At 40.5% G+C, this 18,507-nt stretch overlaps 1 protein-coding gene across 3 annotated transcripts in view; it reads left to right on the forward strand.

Annotated features, from left to right (window-relative positions):
* Positions 1 to 18,507, forward strand: part of ITPRID1 (ITPR interacting domain containing 1) — a 105,998-nt gene that overhangs the window by 30,061 nt on the left and 57,430 nt on the right. For all 3 annotated transcript variants that reach the window (XM_045495239.1, XM_045495238.1, XM_045495240.1), the window contains 5 exons: positions 1,232 to 1,280; positions 1,610 to 1,653; positions 11,364 to 11,415; positions 14,318 to 14,404; positions 16,441 to 16,643. In XM_045495239.1, the coding sequence (XP_045351195.1) occupies positions 1,232 to 1,280; positions 1,610 to 1,653; positions 11,364 to 11,415; positions 14,318 to 14,404; positions 16,441 to 16,643 (435 nt within the window). The remainder of the gene's footprint in view (positions 1 to 1,231; positions 1,281 to 1,609; positions 1,654 to 11,363; positions 11,416 to 14,317; positions 14,405 to 16,440; positions 16,644 to 18,507) is intronic.

The following is an 18,507-nucleotide window of genomic DNA, read 5'->3' on the forward strand; positions in this document are numbered from 1 at the left end:
CCCGACGCGGGGCTCGAACTCACGGACCGAGAGATCGTGACCTGGCTGAAGTCGGACGCTCAACCGACTGTGCCACCCAGGCGCCCCAAAACACACACCTTCTTGATGGAAATAGACCAACTGTTCCCTTTCTACTCCGAGGTCTTCTCATCCCAAGTCCCCCATGGACTTGGAGTCCATGCCAGAGACATGAGGCTTCCTTCAGAACACCAAACATTTTATGGAAAGGCTCTTATATGCCGGGTCTTGCACGAAGCATCCCTAATAATTTTAATAGTTTAAAGAGTAATAAGTAGGAAAACACTTCTCCCTCCACAGTGATGTTGCTGTTTGATGGCTTTTCTTCCTTGCCCACCACTTCATTCATTCTACCTCTCTGGAATCCCTAAATTTAAAAATAAGCATCTTCCATGCCCACCTGACACCTTGTGAGTGGGTAAGTCAGGTACTTCACAAATTTGGTGGGACAAAGTCAAAGAAAATCAGCCCAGAGTAGCCTGTAGCAGACCAGAAAGGAAAGAAATATTTACCGAGAAATGCTGCTTTTCTACCCTCTCCTTTTTGCCTGTTAACTATTTGTTAAGCCAGTGACAAAGATCCACCTTAAAAGGCCCGTGGCTTTTTAACACAGGGTGCCTTTGGCAATCCTGAGACTGTAGTGCACTATATCCCTGGAATGAATGCAAATTTGGTTTAGAACCTGGCAGAGAACTTCTTGCAAATCAACATCACTGGCTAGCCTCCTCAGGTAAATGTGATTCAATAAGGAGAGGGTCCATGGTGATCTATATCTGACAGAAGAAAGACAAAAGTCTGGCATGCTTAATCACCCTTCATGTTCACACCAAGTAATTTAAAAATTATTCTAACGTCTCTTGCACTTTGGTGATTTTTCTTCCTTTTCACTTTTCCTTTGCCTTTGCCTTCCTTCCTTTCTTCCTTCCTTCCTTCCTTCCTTCCTTTCCTTTCCTTTCCTTTCCTTTCCTTTCCTTTCCTTCTTTCCTTCTTTCTTATTTCTTCAAATCAGTCATTAGGCAAGTTTATATACTTTGTTCTCAGGAAAGGCTGATTATGGAAAGCAGGAAGTTTTGCCTTGGGAAAATGAATGAATATGCTTATAGAAACTTGTGATTGAATATGTAGGAAATAGAGCTATGGGTGGTGGCTGGGTAACAGGTAGCATTATTTTACCTGGTGTGCTTTGATTGCTCTGTTTCTTTCTCTTCTGTAGAAGATACCAAACAAGCAAGTATTCAGCAGTGGCTGGACTCTGGATTCTTGTAAGTGTTTCTTCGTGCCCTTACACATTTGTCTTCCAAAGATCCTTGCAAACGATGTGGGTAGCTCTGCTGGGGCAAGGTGTGACAGGTAGGGATTTTCATTTTAACTGGGTGCATGAAGGATGGCTCCATTATTACAAAAGTTATATATCAATTTTAAAGTACACAATAGAATACTGTTCCAGTTCCTGGCTGTTGATTGGTTTTAAAAAGCCCTCCCATAATAAAGCCTAGCTCTGCATTTACTCTCATCTGTTTAATTAAATTGCAATTTAGTATAATTGAGTTGTGCACATAGTTTGACTCGCAATATTTTTGTTTCTTTATAGGGTCTCTGTAAATGAAAACTTTCAGCAAGACATCGACCACACTGGTAAGACAAGAGAACCAGAAGCAGTTAAGCTTTGTGGACCTGAGTAGATTTATTAAAATGTCTGTGTGAATAAATCTTCTTAAAATGAGATTATTGGAGCTTACTAGAAATGGAACAGATCTCAAAAACCACCCAGCTCAATTGCTTTGTTTGATATATAAATCTGAGGCTCAGAAAGGATAGGGGGTTACCCAGCAGCAGCAGGTTGGGGGCTGCAAACCAGGACTCTTGCCACATCATTAGCTCAGACTCTACCAGAATACTCACTGGGTCCTATGAAGACATTTTGTAAGGATATCATTATGGAAATGCAATTGCTTTAACTTTTCCTCATGCTGTATTGTACTTCTTTTTTTTTTTTTTAATTTTTTTTTTCAACGTTTATTTATTTTTGGGACAGAGAGAGACAGAGCATGAACGGGGGAGAGGCAGAGAGAGAGGGAGACACAGAATCGGAAACAGGCTCCAGGCTCTGAGCCATCAGCCCAGAGCCTGACGCGGGGCTCGAACTCACGGACCGCGAGATCGTGACCTGGCTGAAGTCGGACGCTTAACCGACTGCGCCACCCAGGAGTCCCTATACTTCTATGTTTAAATCTAGTTTCTTTCTCTTCTTCAGTCTCAAAGTTATATCCTCTCTTTCTAATGATGCACTTGTTCTCAAAAAGAACAATATTGAATTCTACAGCAAACAGTGCAAGTATGTATTTCTGACGCAGAACATATATCACACCTGTTACATTGACATGTGATAAGAACATTATAAAAAGAAAACAAAATTAATTGCAGATCTCACAGTTTCCGTATTCTCTAAATGAAATCATGTATTTCATAGAAATACAATCATAAAATGCACTCACCGACTGACTGTTAGTCTGTGGAGCATGCGATGCTTGATCTCAGGGTTGGGAGTTTGAACTCCATGTTGGGTGTGGAGATTACTTAAAAATAAAATCTTAAAAAAAATAAATAAAAGGCACTCACATTTTAAGTGCTGCTCAGATAGGAATATAAAACAAGCCCTGGCAATTATAAATGAAAGGCAACACTGACTACAAGATACTTTCTGATTTCATAGATGTTAAAATGTGAAAAAAAAAAAAGTGTGTTTTAAAATTGGCAAAATGCCATAAATAATGTATGTAAAAAATGACATAAATTAGGAGTTTAATGATTAGAGGGGAAAACTATTAGTTTAATGGTTACTTATTTGACTGGTTTTCATTATTTCACTTCCTCCACTGACATCTTCAATTAAGATTGACCACTGGTTACAAACCAGTTTAAATTTGGGACTTTTTTACTTAATAAAAACAAAATAATACAGTAACAACAGCTAGGTATATCATTGAAATTTCCTCCTTTTCCAAGCTGCTTTATTTTTTTTAATATAAAAGTTCCATGATCCCAAAATCTCTGAAGATGTTTGCCAATAAACCGAATTTAAGTATCTGTTTACAATAGTGCAGAATCAAGAAAAGGCAAGAACTTAAGAACTATAGCCAGCATGAGATGTCAGATATCACTGATGTTTCATCTTGCCCGGGTCATGGTGGGAGGCCTGGAACCCACTCTGGAGCTGCCAGTAACTGTTTTATTAAAAGCTTCACTGGGGCACCTGGGTGGCTCAGTCGGTTGAGCGTCCGACTTCGGCTCAGGTCATGATCTCACAGTCTGTGAGTTTGAGCCCCGCATCGGGCTCTGTGCTGATGGCTCAGAGCCTGGAGCCTGCTTCCGATTCTGTGTCTTCCTCTCTCTCTGCCCCTTCCCTGCTCATGCTCTGTCTCAAAAATAAATAAAAACATTAAGAAAAAAAAATTAAAAAAAAAAAAGCTGCACTTCCTAGAAATTAAAGACAACCATGGCCCTTCCACCTCTGAATCAAGTCAATGAACTATAAAGGCACATACAGGAGGTGCAGAGCTGGAGGAAAGAAGGGATAGCGATCAGAAACACACAGTTCCCATTTGCCAAGTCCTTTATCTTCAGTGAAGTTTTCAATAATAGTGGAAAGGCTTATTACAAGTTTAATTGAGCCTTCATTTTTACAAATCCCTTTATGATCTATCATATTTTAAACTCAGTGACCTGTGTGGAAACAAGGCTGGTGTTCATCTGAGCTTTGCAGGTGAAGAATTTGGGCCACAAGGTGATCACAGCTGGTTACAAGAGGGCAAAGGAGCATTAAGTCCAGCATTCTATCAGCCCTCCGTGGGCTGGTTTAGCCATGATGAGACCAATAAACGTGGAGTTTAGGGAAGCCAAGAGTCATACTGAAAAATGTGGAAACTTGAACGGTATCAGAATCTGGTCATGTGAAGGTCGTGGTGAGGGTGGCAGGGAGAAAATCTGTGGCAAGGTGAAAACAAACTGAAAGGGGAGAAGAGTAATCCCTACTAGAGGCAAAATCCCATAAAAACTCATGCAATCCTATGGCATCTGGGCGACTCGGTGGGTTAAGTGTCTGACTTCTGCTCAGGTCATGGTCTCCTGGTTCGTGAGTACAAGTCTCACATTGAACTCTCTGCTGTCAGTGCAGAGTCTGCTTTGGATCTTCTGTCTCCCTCTCTCTCTGCCTCTCCCCTGTGCTCCCTCTCTCTCTCTCAAAAATAGATAAACCATTAAAAATAAATAAATAAATAATAAATAGGTAAATAGATAGATGATAGATAGGTAGATTATAAGATAGATAGATAGATAGATAGATAGATAAAAAGCCCTCATGCAATCCTAGTATGATGCAGAGTGGTGCATTAGTTCCTGGGGCAGCTCTAACAAATTACACACACCTGGCAGCCTCAAACAGAAATTTATTGTCTCAAAGTTCTAAAGGCTGAAGTCTGAAATCAAGGCGTGTCAGCCAAGGTCATTCTCTTTCTAAAGGTTCAAGAGAGGAATCCTCCCTTGCCCCTTCCTAACTTTAGGTGACTCCCAGAAATCCTTGACATTTTTTGGCTTGTGGTGACATCCTTTCCATTCTCTGCCTCCATATCCACATGGCGACTTTTCCCTGTGGGTCTTCTTTTCTCTTTTTTTGAGGACATTAGTCATTGTACTTAGGACCCACCCTAATCCAGTATGACCTCATCTTTACTAATTGTATCTACAAAAACCCTATTTCCAAATAAAGAACACATTCTAAAATGAGATATCAGATACGGAAATTAAATTCAACTCACTACAAGTAGAGTTTATTTTAAGGCTGTTTCCTTCATTGGTCACCCCTGAGGCTTTTATACTTTGAAGTAGGAATAAGATTCAAGTGCCTGCTCATCTTTTTTTTTTTTTTAATTTTTTTTTCAACGTTTATTTATTTTTTGGGGGGACAGAGAGAGACAGAGCATGAACGGGGGAGGGGCAGAGAGAGAGGGAGACACAGAATCGGAAACAGGCTCCAGGCTCTGAGCCATCAGCCCAGAGCCTGACGCGGGGCTCGAACTCACGGACCGCAAGATCGTGACCTGGCTGAAGTCGGACGCTTAACCGACTGCGCCACCCAGGCGCCCCAAGTGCCTGCTCATCTTATAGGTGACCCAGTGACTCCCAGAGAAGTCAGGTGGGCCTCTAGGTCTCAAACTGAGCCCCAAATAAAATGGGACAGGGGATGGCATAACGCTTCAGTGGACCTATTGCTGAATTCCTTCTGCATTTTGAGATGACCAAGGTGGGGTGCTGTCCTCTTATGGTGACTCTTGGGCTTTCCTGCTGCCCTGTGTCTACCCAAAGTCTCATTTTTATTAAACTGGAATCTGACTGGCCCATTTCACATCGTGTTGAATACCATTACGCCAGGTAAAGCCATGAGCCCTTGGCACTTCCATCTCTTTATCAGTAGAACTGAGAGGGGAAAGAAATGATAACATGTGAAGGCCACACAGCTAGGTACTTTACATAAGCTATCTCATTTTCCCCAACCATCTTCCGAGGTAAATATTACCATTACTAACTTTTGCAATGGAAGAAAATGAGACTCAGAAAGGTTAAGTAACTTGCCCAAGGTAGCCCAGTCAGTAGACAGGAGAGTCAAGATTTGAATCTGGATCTGTCTAACTCTGTAGCCATTTTGCCTCTCCAGAGGACTGGTTCAATTTACTGTTACTATATGTGCTATGCATGGAAACCCCTGGGAGGAAAGCCCTGCATCAATGTCCTTGCCAGAAAAATCAAAGTGTGAGCATCATGGCTAATGTCACCGACATTTACTTCTCTCTCCAGGTCTTCTGGCTCTTGTGCATCAGCCTTCAGAGCCACAACACAGTCCTCCAGAATTTAAAAGTCTTAGAGTAAAACTAATTTTTGAAGTCAAGCAAGTATCTACGGAAATGTAAAATAACCATATGTGTATCCTAAAGTAAAAAAGACACATCAAATAATTCCTCTGGAAAGCCACATGAAGATAGGCTGGCTGCTTGCATCCCAAGTCTCATTAAAGTACTTCACGAAGAATACTCTCTCACTGTCTGTCCTGTCTTCTGACAAATATTTGGGCATTTTAGCTAAGGGGTCTGGCAGTCTTCTTTTTAAGTATCTCCAGAGCATTGTCTGCTCAAGGCATATGGATAACTTACAGGGAACACCCTTATGGAAATCCCTCAATTTTTTTTTGTCTTTTTTCTGTCTGAGAACCTCCACCGATGGTGAAGATCAACCCCTCTTCGTGGTCACCAATTGCGCACACAAACACAAGTCTGATTCTCAGTTTGCCCTCAGTGAGGATCCATGGGCCTGCCTTCTTATAGCCACAAACCCAATAGGACATTCAGAACCTCTTTGGGGTCAGTTGGGGTGCTAAAGAAACATGGTTATGAGTGTTAAGGTCTCTCTTCTCAGGTTTCTGACTCATTCTTAATCCCAGATTCCATATTAAAACTGTGTATAAGAAAGCCTGGGGAGAGGAGCTAGTTTCTGGTAAACCCATTCCCACCACTGAAGAACAAATTAGACATCAGCACCGTCGCCCTGTTAGAGTGCATTGGCGTTATCCTGTGGGGACAGACACCTACACTGATGCGTGTGCCACATTATATAATGTACACTTGTTTACCAACACAGCCAAGAATAACTGCGAGGGAAAAAAAAAAAAAAAGGAAAAAACCAGAACCAACTCCTACAGCAAAGAAACAGTTTTTGTCAAAGATCTGCTTGGAACCATCGATTACTTGATGGGTGGTTAATTCATTTGTCCTTTTAATATTTAGATACTTCTCCAATCCCCAGAGAAATCTTTGAAGCATAAACTTACACCTTTTCGGAAGGAACTCATTAAATAAGAACTTACAGAATCAAATTCTAAAGCCTGTGGTCTATAAGATGAGGTCAATGTAAATCCAGTTAAACATAATAGATACTCCCTAATGCTTATCAAACAAAAGCACTTAGAGCAAAGAACTGAGCTAGGGGAGAATGCAAAGATGTAGAATGTATGGCTCCTGCTCTTACTTATATCACTCTGACTTCCCAGGACCATTGCAATCTGAATACAACCTGGGCCAGCTTTTCACAAGACCCTCTCGTCTCAGCCCCTCTCATTGCCATCCTAATTCTTGATCTTTCGTCATCTAATTCCTCCTGTCCTAAAATCTTTCCTGTTCTGTTCTCCTCTTGCCCTTCTTTTGAGGCCTGATTCAGGTCCCGTATTCTCTATAAGGCCCTTCCTGACACCTGCACTCAAAGACTCAAATTTTTGTCTGAACACCGGTCACATCCACGAAGGGTTCTGCCCATATGGCACTTGGTGCTGCCTCAAATTATTAGGGAGAGGACTCACTGACAAAATTGTAAATCCCACTGAGGTAGGAATTTTCTCTACCACATCTGATTTCCCCAAAGCCAGTCAACAAAAGATCTTAGTAAAACTGGTCCATAATGAAGCTGATGTGAGTCATATTGGGAAATTTTCAAGGAAGAGAGACTTGGGCTAGTCAAAGAGCAATACGTTTTTGGAGAAAACAAAGAGGCAAAGGAAGACAATGCCACTTGGTTCAAGGAGCTTGAACAAAGGCACGGAATGAAAAGAAAACCAAATGTGTGCAGGAAAACATAGAAAAGGTGGTCAGATTAGAGAAATGGTTTCATGCTGGGGAGCAAAGGTGGAAATTTTTTCTGGTAAAAAAGGTGTTGTCAGGTTATAAATGCCTTAAAATCCAGAAAGAAGGAATCACACTTGATGTGTTAAGATCATCTCAGGTTCCAAAGGAGAGGTAGTTGTAACTGGGGTCTGTATTGAATAGGATTTGGGGACCGTATCTTTGGTCATGAATAGTTAGTGATGGCTGCCACAGGTGCAGTGCTGGGGAATTGAAGTCCACGTGTTACAAACGTGCTATCTCTACACTAGTGAGTTATGCATGATTTCTGAGAAGAGAAATGACAAATTCCAGTGTTTATCCTGCCCACTTTGGGAAGATGCTGTTGTGAACTCATGAACTCGGGGTGATGTCATGAGGGTGTGGGCTGTGTGTCAGCAGTGGAATGGAGAGGGGGAGTCAGCTGCATCCAGAGAAGAAGCAGATACGTGGGTGAGGAAGAGCAAAGCATTACAGTTGGTTTTAAGGTTTTTGAGCATGAATGTCAGGGAGAAAGAAGAACCTTTTATTTTGTAAGCATATAGACTGCGATTATTTGCAAACTGAGACAACTCAACCCCGCTGACTGCCTCTACCAAGTGTCTTGGGCATGCAGGAGTTAAATACACAGAAAGCTGCAGAATGCTATTATTTTAGAGCCCTGTGAAAATGTAATTTGATTAGTCTATTGGACGATATTCCAAAGAACCAAATGTCTTCCATGAATCAGTCAGAAATGCTTAGGAAAACCAAAATAAAAAATGCTTTCTAAGCCAATAAAGGTGCTAATTAGTGCCTTCTGCATATCTCACTACATCTTCTCCAGTAATACATTTTGCAGGGTTAAGTGCATGTCTGCTGCTTCAGATGGCAGAAGTCCACCTAACAGTAGGGAGGGTGGCTGGAGACTCAAGTATCTAAAAGGGAATCAGAACCGGCGTTTAACCCATGCAATGGGATGTATTGAGTAGAGCAGAGAACTCTTTTTCTTGCTTTGATTCTCTTCCAAATCAACCCTTATAAAACCTAGGGAGAGTAGGACCTTACTTTTTCTTTCTTTCTTCATCCACCGTTGCTTTTAAAGAGTAGAGTCTGGTTTTTAAAAAACCTAATAAGGGTATCCTAGAAGGAAAAATAAATTGGAGAAAATATCAAGACCAAGCAACTGGAGAAGAAAGAAGGACTTAAGGAGATCGTAGCCATTAGGGATTTACGTGGTAGATACAGACACATCTATAAGTGTTTTGTTTTCTGCTGGGGCAGCCTCAAGCGTGGTGCCTACAGAAGCTTGAGGAAATGCAGGGTAACAGGAATTTGTCCCATTATGGCATTCCCTAGGTGTCAAATTCTTGATGTGGTCCGAGGTAGCTGACTCCAGTGCTTCCAGGAGCTGGGCAGGTAACTGCTAATGAACCAAGCAAGCAGGGCAGAGAGAGACTGCGGAGAATCGCAGAACACGTGGGCTCCAACAGATCTCTCCCTGAAGAGATCTGGGATTGATACTGCTGTATCTTCCGAGTTTTAAGGAAATTCTAGGAATCTCGGTGCTGGGGAGAACTGGGCTACCAGCTTGTGCCTCTCGGTTCAGGTTCCTTATTGAATATAGGCAAAGGGAACAAGAACCCTGACAAGCCCAGGAAGTTTATCTTGCAAATTAGCAAACTGGAAAACAACAGCAACAACTATACTTGAACTAAAACCAAAAAGACCCTCCAATAGGCAAGGAATAATAGTTTCTTACTGTCCCATTAGTCTCTCAACTGCCTGGTTCCAAATGCTTGAGAGGTATGGAGTAGATTTATATTGTTCACCCCATATGACTTGTGTGGCTGAGTTACATTTGTTTTGTAGGGCAGACATTCATTGCAGCCATACTCTCACTACCTTTCAAAATTGTAGTTGTGTATTCTGAGCTTAGTTAAGAACTCACTGTTTACTCACACCTCAGTGATATGCCTTGAGTCCTTATCCTTCCAAGACTATGTGTTCCTTTTCCATCCAGCAGGGTCACTGAGCCCTTGTAACAACAGATGAAAACTATAAGTGTTATTTCCATATATCAAATTTGGCATTCAGAGGCAAGTTCGTGGATACCTTGAGAACTGTTTCTAGTCTCCTCCCCAGACAAGAACTCTGGCTCCACACTGAAGAGCCCTTTATTATTTTCAGGCTCTTTTTTTGTGTTTCAATCATATAGGTTTGTTGTTGTTTTTTTTTTAATTTCTCCCACATGCACTATATTTCTTATGGTGAAAAACTTCACTTTCTTATGGAAGTGCTGAGTGGCAACATTTCCAGTATGATACGTGTCACACGTTTGTACTTGGGAAAGCACCCGGGAGAGCCACCGTGAGAGGAAATGAGAAGGTTGGTAAACTTCTGGAAGCACCAGCCCGAGTTCTGAATGTTGCCCGGGCAGCTAGCAGCAACAGCATTACATCATCACTCCTGCTTACCATAACCACAACGCATCCTAAACGGGCCTCCGCCTCCCAATATCAGCTCTCCTATTCTGCCCTCAGCACCACTAACAAGGCAAATGGACCTTCCGCATCCTCTCTCTCCCATTAATTTGTTTGCTCAAAAATCTTCCCTGGTTTTCCAGGTAAACTCCTCTTTCTGCTTTTCAGATAAGTTACAGGACATTCTGCTGGCAGTGTGGTGTTTTGAAAAGCAACAATAGCAACAAATAAAAATAAGCTGTGATATCCTGCTGGCCACGGAAAATTTATTTAATCTCTCTGAGCCTCAATTTGGCTCTCTATTAAGGAGAGATTCATAATACCTATTTCCTTGATATGTTGTAAGAATTAAGAGAGGTGCTGCATGCAACATGCTTAGCACACTGCCTCTTTAATTTATTATGTAATGTTAAATAGTAACTGTTACTGCTATAATCAATAATAAAGGTAATGATAAATTCCTGGATCTGCTACTTTTGAACGTGTGATCACGGGCTCATTACTCGACTTCTGTGAGTCTGTTTCCTTATCTGAAAAATAAGAATAGGTCTTAAATTTTAAGAGTGTTGTGAGGATTAAGAGATACAAATGCATGGAAGATGGTCAACAAATGCTGGGTCCTTCATGTATTTTTTTTGCCTGTCCCCACCCTTGCTCCTCCACCTTGTGGGCCATGAGAGAGTATTCCAAAACGGAATAGGGCTATGATAGGAATAGGGCTATGATAGGAATAGGGCTATGATAGGAATAGGGCTATGATAGGAATAGGGCTATGATAGGAATAGGGCTATGATAGGAATAGGGCTATGATTCCTTCTGAATAGCCCTATCGCTGTGCTTTGCATTTGCTACAGACCCTCTTGGTGCATGGCAACACCTCTTTCCATCCATCAAATTTTACCCATTCTTAAAAATCCAAGAGAGTATCTCCATGAAACCTTGGCCAACTACTCCATTTGCCACTGACTTCCCTCTCGACCAAGCAAGTACATGTCTTCAAGTGGTCGTCACACAATTTAGCCATTCATTACATTCTGTCTTGTTCACTACAGAGATGCCTTGTACCTCATGCACATACAATCTCGGATATGGAAATCGATCCCATGTTAATTCGTCTGAGGACTAGAAAATCTCCTATGGGACAAAAGGAGATTAAGCTCATGTCCCCTTTTGTTTGTTGCAGTTTCTGTGCGTGAAAAAGGGATCGTGTGCATGACCGTGACGGACTACATGAGGTAGGTGTCAGTGTCACTCTGCTCCAGTATCTGACAGCCACAGTTTTCATAAATGAAAGGGAAGTGAGGAGCTTTCTTAACAATGCCATGGATCTTGGGATTTTGTCACTGGTTTAGCCACAGCACCTGGAACACTTTCACTAGCCTTGAGAGAAATAGAGGTTCTTTAAATGTCATGAGGCAGTGAGCACAATAAACGAACAAATGCTGGCTTGGAGGGAGGATTTAATTAAAATATATGCATAAAACACATTTGACTGTAATACGAGTGTTCAGAAGGACCTGTTCATGAAATAATTGCATCCGTATTCTCACACTGTCAATGTTAGTCATCACCATGCTATTTGCTGGGCAATAATACAGTTGACCTTTGAACAACGTGGCTTTGAACTGTGTGGGTCCACCTATATGCAGACTTTTTTTTTTAATTCAAGTATAATTAGCATACAGTGCTGGTTTCAGGTGTACAACATAAGGATTCAACAATTCCATACATTTCTCAGTGCTTGTCATGATAAGTGTACTGTTAATTCTATTTCCCCCATCCCAGCTCCCACCTTCACTTTGGCAACAACCAGTTTGTTCCCTGTATTAAAGAGTGTGTTGGTTTTTTTTTAATTTGTCTTCATTAAATTAAATTAAATTTCTTTTAATTTTAAAAATTTTTCTTTGTTTATTTGTTTTGTTTCTTAAATTACACACATGAATGAAATCATGTGGTATTTGTCTTTCTTTGGCTGATTTCACCATGCAGATTTTTTTTAAAGTACAATACAGTACTGTAAATGTGTTTTGCTTTTGATTTTCTTAATAACATTTTTTTTTCTGTAGGCTACTTTCTTGTAAGAACACAATATATTATATATAACATATAAAATATGTAATTGACTATTATCAGTAAGGCTTTCGGTGAACAGTAGGCTGTAAGTAATTCTGTTTTAAGGGAGTTAAAAGTTATATGTGGAGAGGCACCTGGGTGGCTGGGTCAGTTAAGTGTCCGACTCTTGATATCAGCTCAGGTCGTGATCTTACTGACATGAGATCAAACCTGAGTGTGCTGAGCATGCAGCCTGTTCGGGATTCTTTTTCTCCCCCTCTCTCTGCCCCTCCCCTATTCTCTCTCTCTCTCTCTCTCTCTCAAAAAAAAAACAAAGCAAAACAAACAAAAACCAAACAAACACAAAAACACAACAGAGAAATAAACGTTAAAAAAACACCAAAAGTTATTTGTGGATTTTTGATTGTGTGGGGGGTCAGCACCCTTAACCCTCATGTTGTTCAGGGGTTAACTGTACATAAAATTTCCAATGTTAAGTAGAAAGCAGTAAGATTCTCTTAATATGAGAATAGAGACTAGGTCTCAAAGCAGTGCTCAACAGTGGCAGCAGCATGACCTCAGAACTTAATAGAATTGCAAATTTTCAAGCCCAATCCCAGACACTCTGAATCAGAAAATCTCAAGGTGGGGTTCAGAAATCTGTGTTTTTGCAAGCCCTTCAGGGGATTCTGAGAAATACCCTCGTGTAGGTATCCTATGCCAGTGGTATAGAAGGTGAGCTTTTTGACTTTGAGAACTCTGCTTCCATGCCTCAGCCACCCTTGTGTGTTTCAAGATAATTCCAACTAGTTGAAAACCAAATACTCAATACTGTATCCCTCTGACTCCTACCAATTCACAATTTTTCTATTTGGTCGTAGTTTTTCCTTCTTAGTAGATTATTTTTGCTGCTTATAGAGTCATAGAGCCACAAAGGACCCCAGAAATCTCTCAGACAACTTTCTCATTTTGTTGAAGAGGAAAATGAAAGCCAAGGTCAGTGACTCACTCCTGCTCTCATGGCTTGATCACAACTGTGACTATACATGGATTCTCCTGGATCCAAGGCCAGGGCAGTTTCTGGGTGGCTTTGCTGAGCATTATAAAGGAAAGTAATGCTTACAGACCCCGAATGAAACAGAAATATGGCAGGCTTAATACAAACTGAGGTGAGGCAATAAATGAAAGGATATCTTTTGACTCTCTCCAGGGCTCCCAGCAAGTTCAACCATCTGTTAAAATCAGGGTCTTTATTATTCAGAAACATACACGTTCTCAGCCTTAATTGCTTCTCTTGCTCTCTTCTCAGAGAAGCAATTGAACAAAGAGGCAAAGGACAAAATCTGGGCAAGGACTAAGGAAAATTCAGGATAACTTGGTCTTCTAGGGAAAGTGAGATCTACATTGTATTCTTTGATAAATTCCCATTCTGTGCCAATTGGCTGTTACAACTGAGGCTCAATGAATCAGTGGTACATCAGAACAATATAAAACTGAACTATATTATAACAGGGGCTCATTCTGTTTGGAAGTGCTTTCAAATGACTTGCAACGCAGGCCCATTTAGCTAGAGTGTCATTGGTTTTTGTGGTGGGGGAGGAGCCAGTTACTGTTGCATATGGGTGGCCACAGGAGACAGCATTTAGAGATTGTTAACCATGCACTATGGAATCCATCACCGTTATGGGAATTAATAGGGAGTCACTTCAGTAACCGCTCGCCGTACCTCTTTCATCACATAATTTTAACTTCTTTGGAAAGTTGGTGCCTAGCCGAGCTGTGTTCCTGATAGGTTCCCCAATGATTTGCCATCTGTCAAAAGTGAGACATTCTGTCACCTTTATAATGAGCACTAACGGGCACCTAACACTTAAATTCTCACACCTTCTGTAACACAACGCTCTTGGAAACAGGAGCACCTTCTCCACTGCATGCTCTCTCTTCTCCAAAGGTGCAGCCATTAGGGATTATTAGAAATGAGGAGGAAATGCAAATGTTTGCTCTGGAAGGGAAAGATTCACAATGATCTCCCAGGGGACTATCTAAATCAACACATCTCATCATTGGTATTTTCCCCCACTGTAGATCTCTGCATCCGTTTTCAGAAACTCCCACCCTTTCTAGAGGGACCAGTTTCAACTCTTGCCATTCTACTGCAAGTATACCACAAAGGTATGTGATTTCCAGGCACTTTTCATCCAGAGAAATCATTCTGTACAACTGTGGATTTCATGAAATTATAAATAGGCATTTGAGAAATAACTTGTTGAATGAATGGATGAGAGAATGAATAAAGGATTTCAAAACTCTGATTCACAAGAACGATGTAAAAGAGTCAGGGAGATCAAGCTAAGTATCTGCCAATGGGGAAATGGTCCAACAAACTAATGGCCCACCCATTTTATAGAATTCTATACAGTGATAAAAGGAATAGGCAGAAAGAACTATATATACTAACTTAGAACGATCTTCAAGTCATATTTTTGAGGGGAAAAAGTAAGATGCAGAAAGATATGCAGTAGGGTATGCTACTATTTATAGATCAAACAAGTGAAAACTATAAAGCATATATGTAATCTAGAAAAATATATGGAAGTGTACAGATAAATTTAGTAGGAGGGGAGTCAGGATTTGTGGGGATAGTGGCCAACGGGAAAGAAACCTTTATGTGTAATATAATGTTTTGACAATGTGAATATATTTTATGTATTTCTTACATAATTAAATGTAAACAAGAAGAATTAATGATATTAAAAATGTTTAGTGACAAATCAAGCAATCAATACATTCTGAGACATGAGATTGTGAGCCTTTAGAAGGCAGAACTATGTCTTTTTTCTTTTTTGCACCTTGGGTGCCTAGCAGAGGGCCTAGAACATGACAAATGTCCAATAAATATTTGTGTAAATGGGCAGGATAAATATTTGTACTATGAGGACAATATGATAACAGACTAAATCTTTCATACACGAGTTAGATTTCTCCCAAGAATTTTTTTTCTCCCTCAAAACATTTTTATTTGGGGGTGTCAAGGGATTGGTATCCCCAGTTCTTCAGTTCTTTCCAATGATTAAGATATCTGAGCTGAACCATTTAAGCCCCACAGTAAGAGTTTTTGGCTTATCTTTTCTTCCTTGATCGAATCAGGAGGCAAAGCCCCAGATCTCTATGTCACATAAGAAAGTGTAAACGTGATGTTGAGTAATGTGTGGTAAGTGGGCCTGCCCAGCGAGACTACAGGTGGCTGTTGTTAAATGTGTGAATGGCTAAATACATGAATTGTAATTAACCCAATTTAAATGATGAAGTCATGAAAGTAAATCATCCAAACTATCTCAAATAAGCTCCTTGGTGTTGCATGTAAAGCAGAGGAAAACAGAAACCTGAAACAAAAGAACCAGGCAAACCTAGGAAAACCTCCTCAAAAGTTCTGCTTCCCATGTAATCCATGAGTTTTTTAAAAAAGGTCAATAGCACAGTTACCAAGGAGAAGGTCAGTGATTGGGAAGTGGTTAGTATACATAAATATAATTTCCAGAGAACTGAAGTTTATTATTTTAAGTGCCAAAGCTGAGTAACATGATTTGAAGAAAGAACTTCTTATTTCTCACCCAAGTCACACACACACACACACACACACACACACACACACACACACACAAATACAGAATATATTTTAATCCGCCTTAGGGACTACAAATTATTATTTGTAAAGATCAGTCCTTGGAGTCTGCATTTCATGACACCCTCAGCAGATTTGTGTGGCTGAGGATGCCCTCAGACTGATTCTCATTAAAAACATTCTTTTTTGAGTTCTGCTGTTCACAGTTTTGTTTTGTTTTTGTTTTTTCTGTTTCACATCGCCATGAACTACCATTTCTTTGTGGTTATCAGTGCATCGCTTCTGGTTTCTGTCCCACAGTCTTCCTGCTGTCTCTAACTTAACATTTGCTTACTATGAAGTAGACAGATAAATAAACTCATTGATCTTGCATAGAAAGTACAGCCAAGCAGTCCCTGAATGGGGTTGATGGACTATCCTTTAAGTAAGTATATGTGAGTTCTCGTAAATGCACCATCTATTTGCCTCTTTAGATTCCTCTTCCATTCAATTTCTAGAAGATTGGGTGTGTGAGGTGACTAGAAAAAAAAATGGGTCTTGTTAAATGAACTGTTACTGGATAAAGATATTCATATTTTTACCACAGCATTCCTGAATGGCTGGAATTTTGGGAAAAAGATCCAGTGGAGATTCTCTTGGATCTGGGGTTTGGTGCAGATGAGCCAGACATCTGCACTCAAATCCCAGCCAGATTTCTGGATTGTGGCTCAGCAGCCAGAGGAATCAACAACCAGGTTTTTCTTGAAGCTCAGAAGCAGCGAATGGACATTGAGAACCCGGACTTGTATGGTAAGTGGGGACTGCGTGGTTTCTGAATCTCAGCAATGGGGGTCGTGGCCAGGTGAGCCACAGTATTAGGAGAGACCATATGGGATATATGTGTAGTGACAGTCACCCCTGTGTTGCAGTGGCTTAGAGCAGAAACGTTTACATGTTGATCACTCTACGCTACGCGTCTGCTGTGGCTTCATGTGCATGTTTGGGGGGAAGATCTGTTGCATGTGTCTTCATAGGTAGTCTTGGCCCCATCACCTGGAAGTCACTGGTTGCAATGACAGAGAAAAGGTGGAAATGGAGAATCATACTTGACTCTTACCTCTTTCTGCTCGGAATTTACTCATTGATTTCATCGTCCAAAATCAGTTACATGGCCACACTTAACTCCAAAGGGGTGAGAATGTGCAGTCCTACCATATGTCCAGAAGAAAAAATGCAATACCAGTGGAAAGCACTAATATATGCCACAGCCACTTACCGGGGAGGCAGAGAAACCATGAAGCTTATCACAAGTCGCAAGGTGAAACCTTAATTTCCTCATCTATAAGGCTTAGAATGTTACTTATTCTACCATGAGCCGTGAGTGGTAGGTATTAAGCTGTCAGATCTCCACATTTGAGGATTAACTATACCTAAACCTCTTAGTTATCATACATGCTGCTATTTTTCCCCAGCTGGTGGTCAATGGAATTTTCTCTAGGATGTTACTAGGACGCTCTTGGAATGTGTGCTCAAATAATTTGGGGGAAAGATGCCTTGCAGTTAAACAGGTTTATTTACTTCAGGATTTGTTTAGTATGTTGAAGTGCACTCTCAGTCTCCCAGAGAGGATGCAGTGCAGATTTTTCAAAATCATTTAAATATCAAACCCCTCTTGGAGGAGCATTGAAGAACATCTCCTCCATGGGATAGAGTTTGCAGAATTCTAGACCGGAGAAAATGCCAAAATGCTGTTTCTGAAATAAGTTCTTTAAATAAATTCATGAAAGTCAAGTGAGATAAAGTGGTTTTCTCAAACAAATATCTTAGATTTTTCATTTTAGTCTCTGTTTCCCCCATTTTCATGTGGGTAACATGGGTGTCAAAATTTCAGCAATGCAGTTTTTTAAAAAGAGGATGTATCCCCGAAGATGTTGTTAGGAGATGTTTCTTTACATTTTGGAAGAAATTAGTATCATTCTTTGCTGTTTCCTTCTCCAAGCCGCAGGGAGATGCAAGTTCTTTGATCAATTCTTCATTTGGAGACAATAACTCTTATCGGTATTTGAGGAGTGTTTGACTTGAGCTGTAAAGTAAACATTTTATAGATGAAATTGACACACAGATTATAAAAGACCCGGGAGCTGGCCCCTGCTCCTGTGACTGTGCCCACTCTTATTTCCACCACTCAAAACTGTGCTAATAACACACTGTAGCCATTCTCACTCAACACTTACCACTTTTGATTCAAGAAAGCCGAGAAGGTTGAATGTAAAATAAGCAATAATAAAATTAGTTGGTTGGTCCAAAAACAGAAGGGAAAAGTATGTCTTATTCAACATCAATAAAAAAAGGCTCAAACGTGAAGGGATGAGAATCAATTGGTTCATTGTTCAATCTACCAAAGGCAAAACAAACAAACAAACAAACCACAAAACACCCACTCATCCAACACCGTAAGACTCTGTCCTCTGAATTGACTTACCCAGTTAAATGGATAGATTCGTAGTCTAAGTATAAAAATCTGCTGTAGGATGGATGGATGACAATCATAAAAATAGAATTATGATTCAGTCATACCCTTGGGCTCACAAAGAAAGATTTTGTTTCAGTTAAAGCTGAATTTAGAGGAAAAATGTAATCAGAATGCTTCTGAAAATATCCAGAACCCAAGATT

The sequence above is a fragment of the Leopardus geoffroyi genome, chromosome A2 (genome assembly GCF_018350155.1).
Source record: "Leopardus geoffroyi isolate Oge1 chromosome A2, O.geoffroyi_Oge1_pat1.0, whole genome shotgun sequence".
Taxonomy (NCBI): Eukaryota; Metazoa; Chordata; class Mammalia; order Carnivora; family Felidae; genus Leopardus; species Leopardus geoffroyi.